Source organism: Mirounga angustirostris, unplaced genomic scaffold, assembly GCF_029215605.1.
Source record: "Mirounga angustirostris isolate CCGP_5_RB_7025 unplaced genomic scaffold, mMirAng1.0.hap1 SCAF_3, whole genome shotgun sequence".
Classification (NCBI taxonomy): domain Eukaryota; kingdom Metazoa; phylum Chordata; class Mammalia; order Carnivora; family Phocidae; genus Mirounga; species Mirounga angustirostris.
In genome coordinates this window covers 74349815-74366263 of record NW_026991711.1, presented here as the reverse complement: position 1 = coordinate 74366263, position 16449 = coordinate 74349815, and the positions used below count along the sequence as shown (strand labels likewise).

The following is a 16449-nucleotide window of genomic DNA, read 5'->3' as shown; positions in this document are numbered from 1 at the left end:
AATGCTCAGATGGTCTAAGAGATGAGACTTTGTGAGTCTTCAAAACAGGGCAATGAAAATAAAATCATCACCAATATTCCCCCACTAGGCTTTGGGGATCAGGCCACAGTGGCTGGACCAGGAGGCCCTCTGAAGTCTATGGGAGAGAAGGATTTGGACGCACATTGTTTCCTTTGGGGGAGACAAAAAGGAATTAATTCCCTATCTCTTTTTAAAGAAATAGTTTTAAGGAAATAGTTTTAAAGAAATAGTCTTGGAAAAAATAATATCCAATATTCATCCATTCATCAAATATTTATTGAGCACTTACTTCCACAGAAAGTGACTCCCGCCCTCCTGGAACTGAGAGTCGAGTTGGCAACACAGTCAGTAAGTAGTAACCCAGATGTAAACCTCAAGTCTGACTCTGACCAGTGCTAGAAAGGAGAGGTGTGGGACCTCCTCTCAGCTACAAAAAGGGATTTGGCCTAATGATGCCCAAAGAAGTGAGCACCAGGCTCAGATTAAAAAGTGGATGGAAGCTAACTAGAATTTTGTGATTCTATATCAAAGTTTTGATTTGCATTACCAAATCTCAACTGAAGAGTCACAGAAGGAGCCCCGGGGGATACATGAACAGAATGAAAAGATATCTTACCTAGAAAACTCCAGGACATTAAGAATTTCAAATGTGAAGTTTTCTCCCATCTACAGGAAGATAAGACAACATCTTCTTATCCGAGGGGGAAAAAAAAAAGTACTCATCCTGCAAAAGAGCTCATTCTCCCAATCAGAAAAAAGTTTTACCTACCCTACAACTACACATCTTTTTCAAAATAACACATTTCCTTGCAAACCTGATGAAATAATGGTGCCCTCTTCTGGCAAGAACATTGTTTGCAAACTGGGGACTATTGGCAAAAATGCTTCTCATAGGGCAGATTTAAGACTAAAACACCTCTTTAAATATAAAATCAGCACTACTAGAAACATTTTATGGATACTCTCATGTTGCAAGGTTATACGGAGTAAGTGAGACAATCAACAGCAGAAATGGAAAAACAAGTCTTTTCATAAAATTGCACAGATCAAACAAAATCCTTAATCCTTAGATAATTTGAAGAGGTAACCAGGGAAAGAGATGGCATGCTATAAAATTCTATATCAATAAAACCTGCATTCTTTTCTAAATTTTTCCAGTTACAGCCTCTTGATTTCCTGTAGCCATGATCAATTCACCAATAAGGCAATTCAGAATTTCAAATAATTTGAGAGTTGTCCATGTGACACATACCACAGATATAAAGATGAATCAGTCAGTCCATTCTGCTAAGGACTGAATGTCTAGTAGACATCCCTAACTACTGCATTATTAGTGGGGAAAAAAATGAGTGTGTTGGGCACCATGTTCACATTGCTTCAATTCTTCCCCATAATATCAAAGGCTTGTGGTAAGTGGTCATCAAGACAAAACAAGAAAAATATATACATAATATATATTACATATAATGAACAAATCAACACAAAAAGAAAACTCACCAAAAAAGTTTGAAAATTTTTAATTTTTCATTAAAAAATAGTATATTTCTTGAAGATCTGATGATTCTTTTTTAAATAGCTCACTTTTATTGAGCACTCTCTCTGCTCCAAGCACTAATTCCAATTACTGTACATATATTAACTCATTTAATCCTCACCAAAAACCCTATGACATGCATAAGAAGATTGGGGCAAAAACAGAAGTTAAGGAACATGCCTGAGAATATGGCTGGGAAAGTGTGGGTCCAGGTGGGAATCCCTGGCACTGAGATTCCAGAGCTTCTCCACTCAACTACTCTACTTGTGTCTCTCTGGAAGGGGAGTGTAAACCATGAGAAAGCATGTAAGACGTTACTCACAGCTTCTACAGTGACAGAGGTTGGCGTTCTTGTAGTAAAAACAAAGCCAAGCTTCTTCACTCCTTTCACTAACGCTGCTTCATCTGTCAATAAAAAGTCTGTATTAATGGAGATGGAGCAAATACGTGAATACCGAATTTAATTAAAACAGATTTCCATTCTCCAGTACTAAAACACCATGAATTTTTTTTTAAACTTGGCTTTTTTTTTTTTTTTTTTGGATCCAAATGTACTTACCTAGGTAGCAGAAGGCATTCATAAAAGAGGAAATTTGGTTAAATAGGCCTTTTTCAGTGGGGTTAAGATATAGTTCTTTCTTAGTACTCATTATGGTTTTGTTCTAAAGCCATTAATAGAATCTCCACAACATGGTGTGGTGCCTTAACCTTACTCCTGCCTTGTTACTGGTTATAAGTAAATGTTCTATTGAACCCCAGCCCAGAGGGCCCTCCTGACCAGCCTCCTTATGGCAGTCTTTGGGGGTGTAGGGAGGAGCCCCAGTAAATACCCAGTACCATGAATACCCCTGACCCGTGAGAAGTCCAGGCAAGGAGCAACACAGGAGCAATCCAGGGATCAGCAGGAGTATCTCGCCTCTTCTCAGGGCTCATCACCTACCAGGAGCTCTAGGGGCACACAGCACCTACCTGGGGAGGAAGCCTGGTAGATTATATCCTTTCCATCTCTCTCAGGAACAACAGTGTGGCACACACATAACAGGGTAAGAAATTCCTTTATATAATCTTTCGTGGGCTATAAAAAAGGCACAGAGCTAATGAGTCTCTTCCAAGACCAGTGACATAAGACTTAATATATAGTCTGCAATTTGTATCAACTGTGGTTTCACTTCAGGTACACAGAGCCAGGCACTGACTAAAAACCATATCACACATTCAAAATGTGTTGGTAGAGTGGCCACCGAGGTGGAGACAGTGCAGGGCTGGGGAGACCTCAGTGAAGGTGACGCTGCTCTCCTGGAGCTTCTAGTCTCACTAGGGAAAGAGGTTTTCTCAAAGCTGGAGGAAAAAATAGGGGTTGTTACAGAGAATAGAGGGGCCTATTTTAGGGAGGTGATCAGGGGTGGGGGGATACATCGAGGAGATAATATTTAAATTAAGACCTAAATGGAAAGGTTAGTTAGCTGTGTTCACTGACATGTGACTGTGGTACATACTAGGCAAAGGGAATAGCACTTTCAAAGGCCCTGAGTCAGGAAACAGATTCATAGGTTTGTGAACGTCAAGATAAGTGTGACTCCAGCATCTTGAACAAGGGGAACAGTGACACAGAATGAGGATGGAGAGAAAGCCACAGTAATGAATTAGGATTTTATCTTAAGAAGGGGTGCTAGTTCGCTGAAGGTTTTTAAGCAAAGGAAGGGCATGTACAGCTTTATGTTTTAAAAGATCACTTTTATTTTTGAGAAGATCAAGATTTCAAATCAAGTAGATCAGTATCTTAAAACTGGTAAATGAAGATATTGGTAACATACAATAGAACCAAATAGCTTAGAAGCATTTAGAGATTTTCTTACATAGATTGCTACATAGTAAAATATTCCTTCTTAATGTTTGGATTCATTGACACCAAGTTTAGCACAACCTTCCTAATATCAGTATGAAGTCCACTGTTTATTAACATCAAAAAAAATTCAAGACTCTTTGCTGGCTGAGAAAATTATACCTTTTAATAAACCATAAATATTTTTTAAAGTTAGGTAGCATTACCCCTGTTGGCTTTGAGTGAAAATAGCAGACTTACGTGGCCATTTTCAAAGTTCTGCAGTAATTTTGGGTCATTAAATTCGCAGGACTCTGTGATGACAGAGGGTGACAGACTGAGGAAGAATAGAGAAGATTTGTTGTAATTAAAATTCCTGATGGGGCCAGTCAGCAATCAAGTGGACCTCAAGTGAACACGTTTTCAGTAAGTTACAGTATCGAGTCTGTAGAGCTACCACCGACCCTTGAGTAACATGGGTATCAACTGTGCAAATCCCCTTATACACAGATTTTTATCATACAGTCAATGTATTTTGTCTTCCTTGTAATTTTCTTAGTATCATTTTCTTTTCTCTAGCTTTATTGTTATAGCACCCTCTATAATACATATACAAAATGTGTGTTAATCAACTGTTTATATTATCTGTAAGGTTTCTGGTCCAACAGTAGGCTCTTAGTAGTTAATTGGGGAAGTAAAAGCTATACACGGATTTTCAGCTGCATGGGGGGTGGTCAGCACCCCTAGCCTCTGTGTTGTTCAAGGGTAAACTATATAGTAAATATTTAAAGCTCTGTCGAATTATAATCCTATCAGTCCTCAAGTTGCAAAATGGCATTAGAAAATGCCTAAATTTGTGTGGAATCCCATATAGTTATACAGAATCTAAGACAGAGTAACTATAAAAGCATTAAATCAAAGCCTGGATTCTGGGTTCTGGGTTCTTTGAATATCACATGGGAAAGATCTATCCAGGGGAGATTTCTGGGAGCTGCCTTGTAGGGCTTGACAAGGGACAGTTGTGTTATCATATATCAGAACTCCAGCACTGGTAAAAAGTCCATGGGAGGGGGGTGGGAAGGGAGGAACATGGGCAAAGTAGAAAAGAATGTTGTCTAGTTACCTTAATTTTTCCAAATCGATATCACTTCTGTCTGACTGATTTCTGAGGGAAAATGAGGGAGGAAATATAATGGTTTTAAGACTATAGATATAAAATGCTTTAGGAATTCTAAGCACATATAAAAGCAAATATAAACCTTATTTTTTTAACAACTGCCAATTTTCATTTAGGTTATATTAAGTTTTATTTATTTTTTTATTATGTTATGTTAATCACCATACATTACATCATTAGTTTTTGATGTAGTGTTCCATGATTCATTGTTTGCTTATAACACCCAGTGCTCCATTCAATACGTGCCCTCTTTAATACCCATCACCAGGCTAACCCATCCCCCCACCCCCCTCCCCTCTAGAACCGTCAGTTTGTTTCTCAGAGTCCGTAGTCTCTCATGGTTCATCTCCCCCTCTGATTTCCCCCCCTTCATTTTTCCCTTCCTGCTATCTTCTTCTTTTTTTTTTTAAACATATAATGTATTATTTGTTTCAGAGGTACAGGTCTGTGATTCAACAGGCTTACACAATTCACAGCACTCACCATAGCACATACCCTCCCCAATGACTATCACCCAGCCATTTCATTCAGATATAGCTATGTTATTAGAAATTCATATAAGTTTTGAAGTAAATAAAGGCTAATTAATTTAAGACAAAAATGAGAATTTTCAACAGAGTATGGCAATAAGAACACTTACCCATAAATTATACCTGCAATGGTACACTTCTTAAATGTCATAATATTGCAAGTGAGGGTTCCTGTTTTATCAGAAAATAAGTATTTTACCTAAACAAAGAAAAAACAAACATGATAACATAAATATAAGCTATATTTACAGAACAAAGACAAAATCAAGTTCTTTCTCTTCAAATCCTCAAAATCTTTGAACTTTTAGGAAACAAGAAGTTCAGTCTATAAAAATTCTACCTTTAATATTTATACTTCTTTCAGAGATTCTCTTTTCTTTGTTTTACACTGCAGGGAAATTTCTAGGTTAATAAGCAAAGTAAATTTCAAGCCATCAAACCTAAGAAAATCAGAAGTCCAAGTTCATTTTTTTGCCACAAGAAATCTCATCAAAAGTCTCTAGAAAACATTAAGTAGATATATAGATACACACACACACACACACACACATACACACACACCCCAAAACCAAAGACACCACAAGAAAAAAAATTACAGGCCAATATCCCTGATGAACATAGATGCAAAAATACTCAACAACATATTAGCAAATCGAATTCAACAGTACATTGAAAGGATCACACAACATAATCAAGTGGAATTTATTCTAAGGATATAAGAATAGTTAAATCAATGTGATTTACCACATTAACAAAATAAAGGACAAAACATATGACCATCTCAATAGAGGCTGAAAAAGCATTTTACAAAATTCAATATCCATTTATGATAAAAACTCTCAATGAAGTGGGGTTAAAGGAAGAAACCTCACCATAATAAAGTCAATGTGACAAGCCTGCTGGTAACACCAGTGGTCAATGGTGAAAAGCTGAAAACTTCTCCTCTAAGATCAGAAACAAGAAGGGGTGCTTCCTCTCACCACTTTATTCAACATAGCATTGGAAATCCTGGCCAGAACAATTAGGCAAGAAAAGTGAGAGGCATCCAAATTAAAAAGGAAGATGTAAAACTGTCACTATTTGCAGATGACATTTCATATATAGAAAACCCTAAAGACTGCACCAAAAAGCTGCTAGAATCAATGGATTCAGTAAAGTTACAGGATATAAAGTCAACATACAAATATCTATTGCATTTTGTTTTCTTTTCAATTTTATTTTTTTATTTTTGGGTTTTTTAAAAATAGACTTTATTTTTTAGAGCAGTTTTAACAGCAAAATTGAGTGGAAAGTATAGAGTTCTCATATATCTTCTGCTCCAACACATGCATAGCCTGTCCCACTCCTGCCATCCTGCCCCAGAGTGGTACATCTGTCACAGTCAAAAACCCTACACTGCCTTATCATTATTACTGAAGTCCATAGTTTACATTATGGTTCACTCTTTTCAATTTTAATTTTTTAAAAATTTTTATTTAAATTCTAGTTAGTTAATATATAGTGTAATATTGCATTTCTATACATTAATAATGAATTACCAGAAAAAGAGAAATTAACAATTTCATTTACAATTGCATTAAAAAGAATAAAATACCTAGGAATAAATTTAAGCAAGGAAGGGAAAGACCTATACACTGTTAAAAAAAAAAAAAAAGTGAAAAAGACACAAACAAATGGAAAGATATTCCACATTCATGCACTGGAGGAATTAACATTGTTAAAATGTCCATGCTACCCAAAGCAAACTACAGATTCAAAGTAACCCCTATCAAGATTCTCATGGCATTTTTCACAGATTTAGAACAAACAATCCTAAAATGTGTCTGGAACCACAAAAGACCCCAAATAACCAAGGCAATCTTGAAAAAGAACAAAGCTGGAGGCATTATGCTTCCTGATTTCAAACTACGTTACAAAACTATAGCAATCCAAATGTATGGTATTGGCATAAGAACAGACACATAGATCAATGGAACAGAATAGAGAGCTCAGAAATAACGAACACACCTATCATCAATTAATTTACAACAAAGGAGCCAAAAATATACATTAAGGAAAGGATAGTCTCTTCAAAAAATGGTATTCAATAAATAAATGACAGTCTCTTCAATAAACTGGATAACTACGTGCAAAAAAATGAAACTGGACCACTTTCTTACACCATCTACAAAATCAACTCAAAATGGACTAAAGACTTGAACAGAAGAACCTGAAACCATAAAACCTCTAGAAGAAAACATAGGTAGTAAGATCTTTGATATCAATCTTGGTGAGGATTTTTTGGATTTGACACTAAAAACTAAGACAACAAAAGCAAAAATAAACAAGTGGGACTACATCGAATTAAAAAGTTTTTGTAAAGCAAAGCAAACCATCAACAAAATAAAAAGGTAACACAATGAATGGGAGAAAATGTTTGCAAATCATATATTTGATGAGGGGGGTTAATATCCAGAATATATAAAGAACTTATATGATGCAACAGCAAAATAGCAATCCAATTTAAAAAAATGAGGAGAGGATCTCAATAGACATTTTTCCAAAGAAGACATACAAATGGCCACCAGACACATGAAAAGATGCTCAGCATCACTAATCATCAGGGAACTACAAACCAGAACCATAATGAGATATCACTTTCACACCTGTTAGAATGGTGATTACCAAAAGATAAAAAATAACAAGTGTTGGTGAGGATGTGGAGAAAAGGGAACCCTTGGTGCACTGTTGGTGGGAAAGTAAATTGAGACAACCACTAAGGAAAATAGCATGGAAGCTCCTCAAAAAATTAAAAATAGAACTACCAGCAATTCCATTTCTGGGTATTTATCTGAAGAAAATGAAAAAACTAATTTGAAAAAATATAAGTACCCCCATGTTCATGGCAGCATTATCTACAATAGCCAAGATGAAACAACCTGAGTGTCTGTCAATGGATGAATGGATAAAGAAAATGTGGTGTATATATAATGATACATAATTATGCACACACGTGTGCACACACACACAATTCAGCCATAAGAAAGAAGATCTTGCCCTTTGTATAACGTTAAAAGACTTTGAGGGCATTACGCTGTCTGAAATAAGTCAGACAAAGAAAGACAAATACCACATGATCTCACATGTGCGATCTGAAAAACAAAAATAACTAAACTCATAGCTACAGAGAACAAATTGGTGGTTGCCAGAGGCAGGGAGTGTTGGGTGAGCAAAATGGGCGAAGGGGGTCAAAAGGTACAAACTTCCAGTTATAAAATAAATCCTGAGCATGGTGATTATAGTCAATAATACTATATTGCATTTTCAAAAAAAAAATACTGTATTGCAAATCCAAAAGTTCTCATCACCAGAACTCTAACTATATATGGTGACAGATGTTAACTAGATGTATTGTGATGGTCATTTTGCAATATTTACAAATATCAAACCATTATGTTGTACTCCTGAAACTAATATAATCATATGTGTCAATTATAGCTCAGTAAAAAAGGGAAAGAGGCAGTGTTAAAGCATTTTTTATTATGGTAAAATGTACTTAGATAAAATTTACCATTTTAACCATTTTTAAGTGTTATTGAGCACATTCACATAATTGTGCAACCATCCTCACCATCCATCTCCAGAACTTTTTCATCATCCCAAACTGAAACCTCTTATCAACAATATAGTAACTCCCCATTCTTTCCTCTCCCATAGTCCCAGGTAACCACTATGCTGCTTTCTGTCTCTATGAGTCTGACTATTCCAGGTACCTCATATAAGTGGAATCATATACTACTTGTCCTTTTGTGTCTGGCATGTTTCATTTAGTATGAGATCCAAGGTCCACCCATGTTGTAGCATGTTTCTGAATTTCGATCATTTTCGGGGCTGAATAATATTCCATTGCATGTATATACCACATTTTGTTTAACCATTTATCTATTGATGGAAATTTCAGTTGTATCCACCATTTGGCTATTGTGAATGCTGCTGCTAAAAACATCTGCATATAATACCTGGTTGAGTCCCTACTCTCAATTATTTCATGAAAATATCCAAAAGTTGGATTGTTGGAATATATAGTAATCCTCAGTTTAATTTTTTGAGGTTCCACCATACTGTTTTCCACAGTGGCCGCATTATTTTATATTTTCACCAGTAGAGCACAAGGGTTCAACTCTCTCCACGTCCTCACGAACACTTGTTGTTCTCTGTTGGTATTATTGTTTTATAGTAGCCATTCTAGTGGGTGTGAAATGGTGTCTCAATGAGGCCTTAATTTGCATTTCCCTAAAGATTAGTAATGTTGACCACTTTTCATGTGCTTATTGTCCATTTATGTATATTCTTTGGAGAAATGCCTATTAAAATCCCTTGCCAATTCTTGAATTGGGTTATTTGTGGTTTTGAGATTGAGTTGTAGTTTTTTGATATATTCTGAATATTAAATCCTCTATTGTCTTCTGTTTTCAATTTCATTGATTTCTGCCCTTATCTTTAGGTATTACCTACATAAACAATATAATTAATTTTTAAAGCTTGAGTTCCACAGCCAGTTTTATTCTATTTAATTACCACTCTAAAGAGGCTAGAGTCAACTGACAAGGCAACTTGTCAGTTTCCCAACTGTCAACAGAAAACATGTTTAGAGGATTAGCAAGTAATCAGATTTTCCTAAGCAGAAAAGTTGCTAGATTCCATCCTCCTTCATCTTTACTTGTCCAAAGTAAAAATGCTGTTCATGTTCTCAGATCAAGCATTTCCAGGCACCAGAAACCTTCTAAAATAAATATTTACTGGGAACTCTCTATTCAAATGATACTATACAAGGTGACCCTAAATTAGAAAGCATATATGCAAATTACTGGTTATAATTATTAGCATTAATTAAATCCCCTCTTCATACTAGGTACTATGCTCAGTATATCACAAATACATTATCTTTTTTTTTTTTTTAAGATTTTATTTATTTATTTGCCAGAGAGATAGAGAGCACAAGTAGGCAGAGCGGCAGACAGAGGGAGAGGGAGAAGCAGACTTCCCGCTGAGGAGGGAGCCCGATGTGGGGCTCGATCCCAGGACCCTGGGATCATGACCCGAGTGGAAGGCAGATGCTTAATGACTGAGCCACCCAGGCGCCCCACAAATACATTATCTTATTCAATCCTCCGAACAACTTTCTGAAGTAGATGCTATCATCTCTCCTGATTTACAGATGAGGAATGAAGGCCAGCAAGTTACCTAAGAAACCCATGGTGACATTGCTTATAAGTGGGTGAAATCAGGGTTCACTCCCAGGAAGCTTAACTCCAAAATTCTGCTTTTACCATAATTTACATATTGCCTCCAATTAATTGAAAGATGGGAAATTATAATCTTGTGAAAAAATATATTAAGAACAAAAAGTAATTACAGAAAAATAACAATCAGAAGCCTTCCTCCTGTCAGGTACCACACAACTGTGGGAGTTCGTTGGGTTCTTCCAGCTGTCCTGTGATATAACTGACAAATAACTGTGGGAGTTTTGAAAAACAATTTCTACTTGTAACCGCACCGCTGTCATTTAGAAGGTCACCAACTGTCTGTTGGTAACCTGGCATCATTTCTGCCCCTTTGTAGTGTATTGCAGGGACTAAAGGCCTGAGGGTACATGGGTTAGGCAGGTGGAAAATTTTGCAGCAGCTCCTGAAGCTTTCCCAAGAGTCATCTGCCCTAGGGAAGCAGGAGCATGGCCACCTGTGACTCCCTGAAAGCTAAGTGAAAACTTGAGAGCTAACTGAAGCTTTCCCTACCTGCCTCTCCAGCTCTTCTACTCTTTCCTAAGCACATTAATAACCTGTATTAGGTTGCAACCCAGGATGCATTATCAATATTTTTAACAAATCCTACTTTTGAAGTTCCATATGGGTATCATATTAACTACAGCCTGTGGCTGAATTCAGCACTTCAACTTTGCTCACCCTCTCCCTAGATCCACCTTCTTCAAAGTTCCTGTCATGGACCCAGTCCCTGAAGGGGCCCTCACCTGCCCAAGCTCTTCATTAAGATTGGATGTTCTGGCCATGGCATAGACATTATTTCCTTTATAATGCATATCTTCATCCTGCAAGATATGAACAAAATAGCCAAGACACACAGTCAGAACTAGGCTCAAAATTTCTTCAGGTCGACTGTACCGCCACTGGTCTTCTGACGTGGCTAACATGAGAAAGAATTCAAAATGGCGAGTGTAGAATACTTGGAGAGTCTCGGGTGTTAGCATCTCACGTACGTTGGCGGAGCTGATTCAGGAGAGGCAATGCTATGTAGAAACAAATGTCAGTGTATCGTTGGTTTGGTATTGGAAGACCTGGCTTCCAAATCCCGGCTCTGCCTCAGGCTCTCACTCTGTGGGATCCTGAGGGTGCTTTGCAGCTACTACATCTATAAAATGGGAGCAATAACATGGATTGCCCAGCATTCCTATGAAAATTAAATGAGAATACATTTAAAAGCACTCTGTCTCATTTTGTATGCTTCAACTGGTGGTAATTTATTGGCATAGGGAGATCATTTTAATGAGATATCTAGCAAAAATCTTACTTCCAGGAAAAATCTTTTAAAATAGAACTGAAAATTGCAACCATACTTTCAAATTGGAAAATTCATTCAGTCACAGGTTATTAAGTATTTACTTAAGTGAATGCATGGTTTTCACTTAAGATATCTTTTCCTTGATGTGAAATGATTCTGAAATAGCTGTTTCTGTCACTCTTGCCAAGGTATGTAAATCTATTATAAGTCTACTGGACTCTTCTCCTCTCGAGGATCTTACATTTTTTTCTTAAGACTTTATTTATTTATTTGACAGAGAGAGACACAGCGAGAGAGGGAACACAAGCAGGGGGAGTGGGAGAGAGAGAAAGCAGCAGGCTTCCCACTGAATGGGCTATCTCTTAATGGGCTATCTCTTCACAGTTGCTACTAAGCCACTAACTCTTAAATCTTTCCTTTCACTTAGAATAAACATATGAAACAATGGTGTCCTCAATAGTGACACAGAAAGGCCCAGGCACATTGGAGTCAGGCTGACACCAATGTTTGGCTTCCCTGTCAAAAACACAACTGGCCCATGTACTAGCCCCATGGTGAGAACTGCTATGCTAATTTTCAAAACCAAAGCCACAGATCAAGAGAGAACTGTTTTTTAAACTTTCTGATTTCAATACTCACCCAGTTTATAAACATGGCCTGAACATATTTCACAATTTCCAGAGTGACCAGCAGGCTTATGGGGATGAGATTGTGGTACAGGATGATGAACACCAATAAGTCAAACCCTAAGCTGTGGGAGCTGTAATCTGCAGAAGAAGAGCGGAGGAATCGTGTCACAGCTTCAGGCAATAGCTTTCTTCATCTTTGTTTGCATTATTACTTTTTAAAATTGTGAACACTTCTGCATGAAACTTCTCTAAAGTATAATGAAATGGACACATCAAAATGGTTTTTAAAGGATCAGTGAAGCACCAACCATGTAATAGGGCGGATGGCAGGTATCAAAGTACAAGATCTAGCAAGAGATAGACCCCGCCCTCAGGGAGCTTTGGATGTGGCTTGAGAAGGGAAGATGAGTCAGGAAGTACGGCGTGATGAATTCCATGCTAGCACTGAACACGGAGAGTAACAACAACAGCACAAAGTGGAGGGCCCAGGAAGAGGGTGCAGCAAAGTTTGAAGAAGGGAGTTTGTTAAATGGAGAAGATGAGGGGAAGAGAATGAGGACATCTTATTTAGCAGGAACTACATGGCTTGAAGACAAAGAAATAACAAATGATTTCTTAAAACTCAGGGAAAGAAGGAAAGTGAAGCCAAAAGGAAAAGAAAAAAAATGAATATGATACTTGTAAAACCTAGTGATATCCTCCTTTTTAAAGAGATAGGTACATTTGAGAGAGTAATTTTGCAATAAAAATTCAATCTAATTTCACAGAAATGTACTGAAAAATATCTAGAAGGTATTCAGGGGATATATACATGCTGCTTTATACATGTCTTTCTGAAAACTTACATCTCAACCTTAAATATTAAATTTATATGTTGAGTTATGGGAGGTGGGGTTATAACTGAAAAGAACTAAACACAAATTGATTTGTAAAGTGTAATTAAACATAAATATGTATATATAAAGACAAAATTAAATAATAATTTTAAATTAAAATTTTATATTCATTTTTCCTAAGAAAGGCGCACACTTGTAATTTAGAACAGTAGTTAAATCTAGATTTCTAAATTCCATCAATTTAAAAGTCAAGTTTGGGGCGCCTGGTGGCTCAGTCGGTTAAGCGGCTGCCTTCGGCTCAGGTCGTGGTCCCGGGGTCCTGGGATCGAGCCCTGCATCGGGCTCCCTGCTCAGTGGGAAGCCTGCTTCTCCCTCTCCCTCTGCCTGCCTCTCTGCCTACCTGTGTTCTCTTTCTATCTCTCTGTCAAATAAACAAAGCCTTTAAAAAAAATAAAAAATAAAAGCAAAAGTCAAGTTTAATTTGCTATCATATCTATTCAAACTCTTATCACCACTGAGTTTACGAACTTTCCCTTATTTGCTATATTTATACTTTTATACTTACTGTATTACTTTGTGGGGGTCATAAATTATTCTTTTAGGAATACTAGAGGCAGATATTATTATGGCCATTTGATGGACAGAGAAGTGGAGACAAGATCAAGTGCTTTGATATATTTATTAATTACTAAAAATATAGTTATACTTTAATTACCCAATACCTTTTTCTTCTTTTGGACTAGAATATCCCGGTAGAGTGGTGTAGTAGTCTAGAGCCAATTATGGATTCTCATTCCAAATAAGCCACTAAGTTCCTCTGTGCTTTTTGGTAAATATACAGAATCTGTTTCACTTTCATAAAACAAGGGGCTGGACTAGAAAACTATACAGTTATGTTTCTAAATATAAAATTATTTCTTTTAGCCAAAAAATTACTGAGTTCCTATTATGAAATGGCACTGTTCTTGGAGTTAAAGATACAATGATTCCCAAAAATTCACAATTTTCAAAAATTCACAATCTAGCTGGGGGGGAGGGACAAACAATAATTATAAAACATGGAAATGGAATGATATCTATTAAGGATATCATTATAGAAGCCAAGAGGGCTCCTAATTAAATTAAAAGAGGAAGATAAGATATAGGAAATGCTACTGGAGAAGGTAATACCTCATCTTGGACTGAAATGAGAAGTGACAGGTATCCAGTCAAGAAGGGACCAGAGATGCATTTGAGGCAGAAGGAAGGAGCACAAGATGAAAGGCCTAGGGATGCTGAAGCAACTGCTGGATGGAAGGATCATGAAATAGATCAAAAGTCAATCTTCTGTGAATAGGGACCAAGTGCTCAGGAAGAAATGGTGAGGTATCAGGTGATGAAGATAGGACCAGATTATAAAAGTCCTGATATGCCATGCTAAAGGAGATTTATCTTGACCCTGTAGGCCAGGAGTCTACAGCCAGAGGGGAAATATTTTAGGTTAGGTTTTGCAGGACATACAGTCTCTGTTTCAATTACTCAACTCTGCTATTGTAGCACTGAAATAATCACAGATAATACATAAATAAATAAGAATGGCAGTGCTCCGATAAAATTTTATTTACAAAAACAAGCAGTGGGCCATCAGGTAGTAGTCTACCATACCAGCGTAAACAACAGGATACACTGAAGCTACTGCATGTATTCATAACTATTTTTTATCTGCATCTTTCTGGAAACTGTATGAAGAATGAACTGGAGTAGAACTTGACTGAGGGCTGGGCAACCAGTTGGAAAACTGTGACAGTTGTCCAGGGATGAAAAAGAGAGTACACACAGAGAAAATATTGAAAAGGTGGAATGAACAAGACTTTGGGACTGATTGGATGATGAAGGCCATAGGGGTAGGAGTGGGGAAAAGAGGAGGAAGCTGAGAAAGAGGAGTAAGAGTGACCTTTATGTTTCTAGCTTGGATGATGATTGGATGGAGTACCTACAATTTACATGGAGAATACTGAAAAAAGACAATGGTTTGGGGAAAGAAGATCCATTTAGTTTTGTACGTGCTGAATTAAGAAGTCAAGCAGAGAAAGTCAATTTTTATATGGTTTCACTTATTTGTGGAACATAAGGAGTAGCATGGAGGACATCAGAAGAAGGAAGGGAAAAATGAAGGGGGGGAAATCAGAGGGGGAGACGAACCATGAGAGATTATGGACTCCAAGAAACAAATTGAGGGTTTTAGAGGGGAGGGGAGGTGGGGGGATGGGTTAGCCCAGTGATGGGTATTAAGGAGGGCACATATTGCATGGAGAACTGGGTGTTATACACAAACAATGAATCATGGAACACCACATCAAAAACTAATGATATACTGCATGGTGACTAACATAACATAATAAAATTAAATTAATTAAAAAAAAAAATTCTACATGATACCTGGAAAGTAATGTCCAGACAACAATGAGTTAATAATTCAGAGAGTGATCTGAGCTGGAGGCAAACAGGTAGAAGACATCAACTGATAGATGACAGATGAAATTATTAGAGCAAGTAAGCTCTCTTAGAAGGATTTTCTTGGACAGGATAATCCCTAAGAAGCCAGTGAAGGCTCTTCTGCAGGAAAACAACATGCACATATACATATATGAATGAAGTTCTCACAAAATTTTTAGGATTTATGGACCCAAGTTGAGACATTCCTGGTGAACCTAGGATCCTGAAAAATACCAGCATTTAAAAGGCGGATGAAAGTTTCTATGAATCAAATAGGGAAGAGATGGTTTAAAAAAAATATCAGAAGAGGGTGGCAGGGGTCCAATTAGATCCCACTTAAAAAAATGACCACTGGGTTTGGCAACTGGGAACTGATTCCTACCCTTGAGCCACAATTCCAGTAGACTGGTTGAAGTGGACAACAGATGGAAATGGACCCAAGAGTGACCAGGATGCAAGAAAATAGAAACAATGAGGGTTGTCTCTTCTTTCAAGAAGTCTGATCAAGAAGGAAAGAACAGGTCATTTGTAGGCTATGCAGAACTTGACACATTTTATCTGCAACAAAATATCAGTGACTTCTGTAAGAATTTGCGTCTGTTTCAAAATGAGATAATATTCACGGCTCTGGGCTCGGACAAATTAAACAAGCACATTTAAATTGAGATTACTTTTTTGAAATCATTGAAAATCTAAAAGCTTGAGATAAAAACTGGATAGGTACCATCTAGAAATCCAGATTGCATAAGAATGAATCTTTGATTTTTTTTTAATCCAATCTACAAAGTCTTTATCTTAGCTTCTTTAAGATGCTCCCAGACAGATCCTCTCAAAGGAAGTTAGAAAAATTTAAAATCCTCAGCTGATAGA

At 37.0% G+C, this 16449-nt stretch overlaps 1 protein-coding gene across 1 annotated transcript in view; it reads right to left on the bottom strand.

Moving 5' to 3' along the window:
- The window catches only part of LOC135363787 (phospholipid-transporting ATPase IB-like), a 204783-nt gene that overhangs the window by 127596 nt on the left and 60738 nt on the right, over positions 1 to 16449 (bottom strand). The window contains exons 12-18 of the mRNA XM_064585806.1: positions 12279 to 12406; positions 11092 to 11169; positions 5195 to 5283; positions 3639 to 3753; positions 2525 to 2630; positions 1878 to 1960; positions 638 to 687 (exon numbers count right to left, since the gene is read on the bottom strand). Coding sequence (XP_064441876.1) covers positions 638 to 687; positions 1878 to 1960; positions 2525 to 2630; positions 3639 to 3753; positions 5195 to 5283; positions 11092 to 11169; positions 12279 to 12406 — 649 coding nt within the window. The remainder of the gene's footprint in view (positions 1 to 637; positions 688 to 1877; positions 1961 to 2524; positions 2631 to 3638; positions 3754 to 5194; positions 5284 to 11091; positions 11170 to 12278; positions 12407 to 16449) is intronic.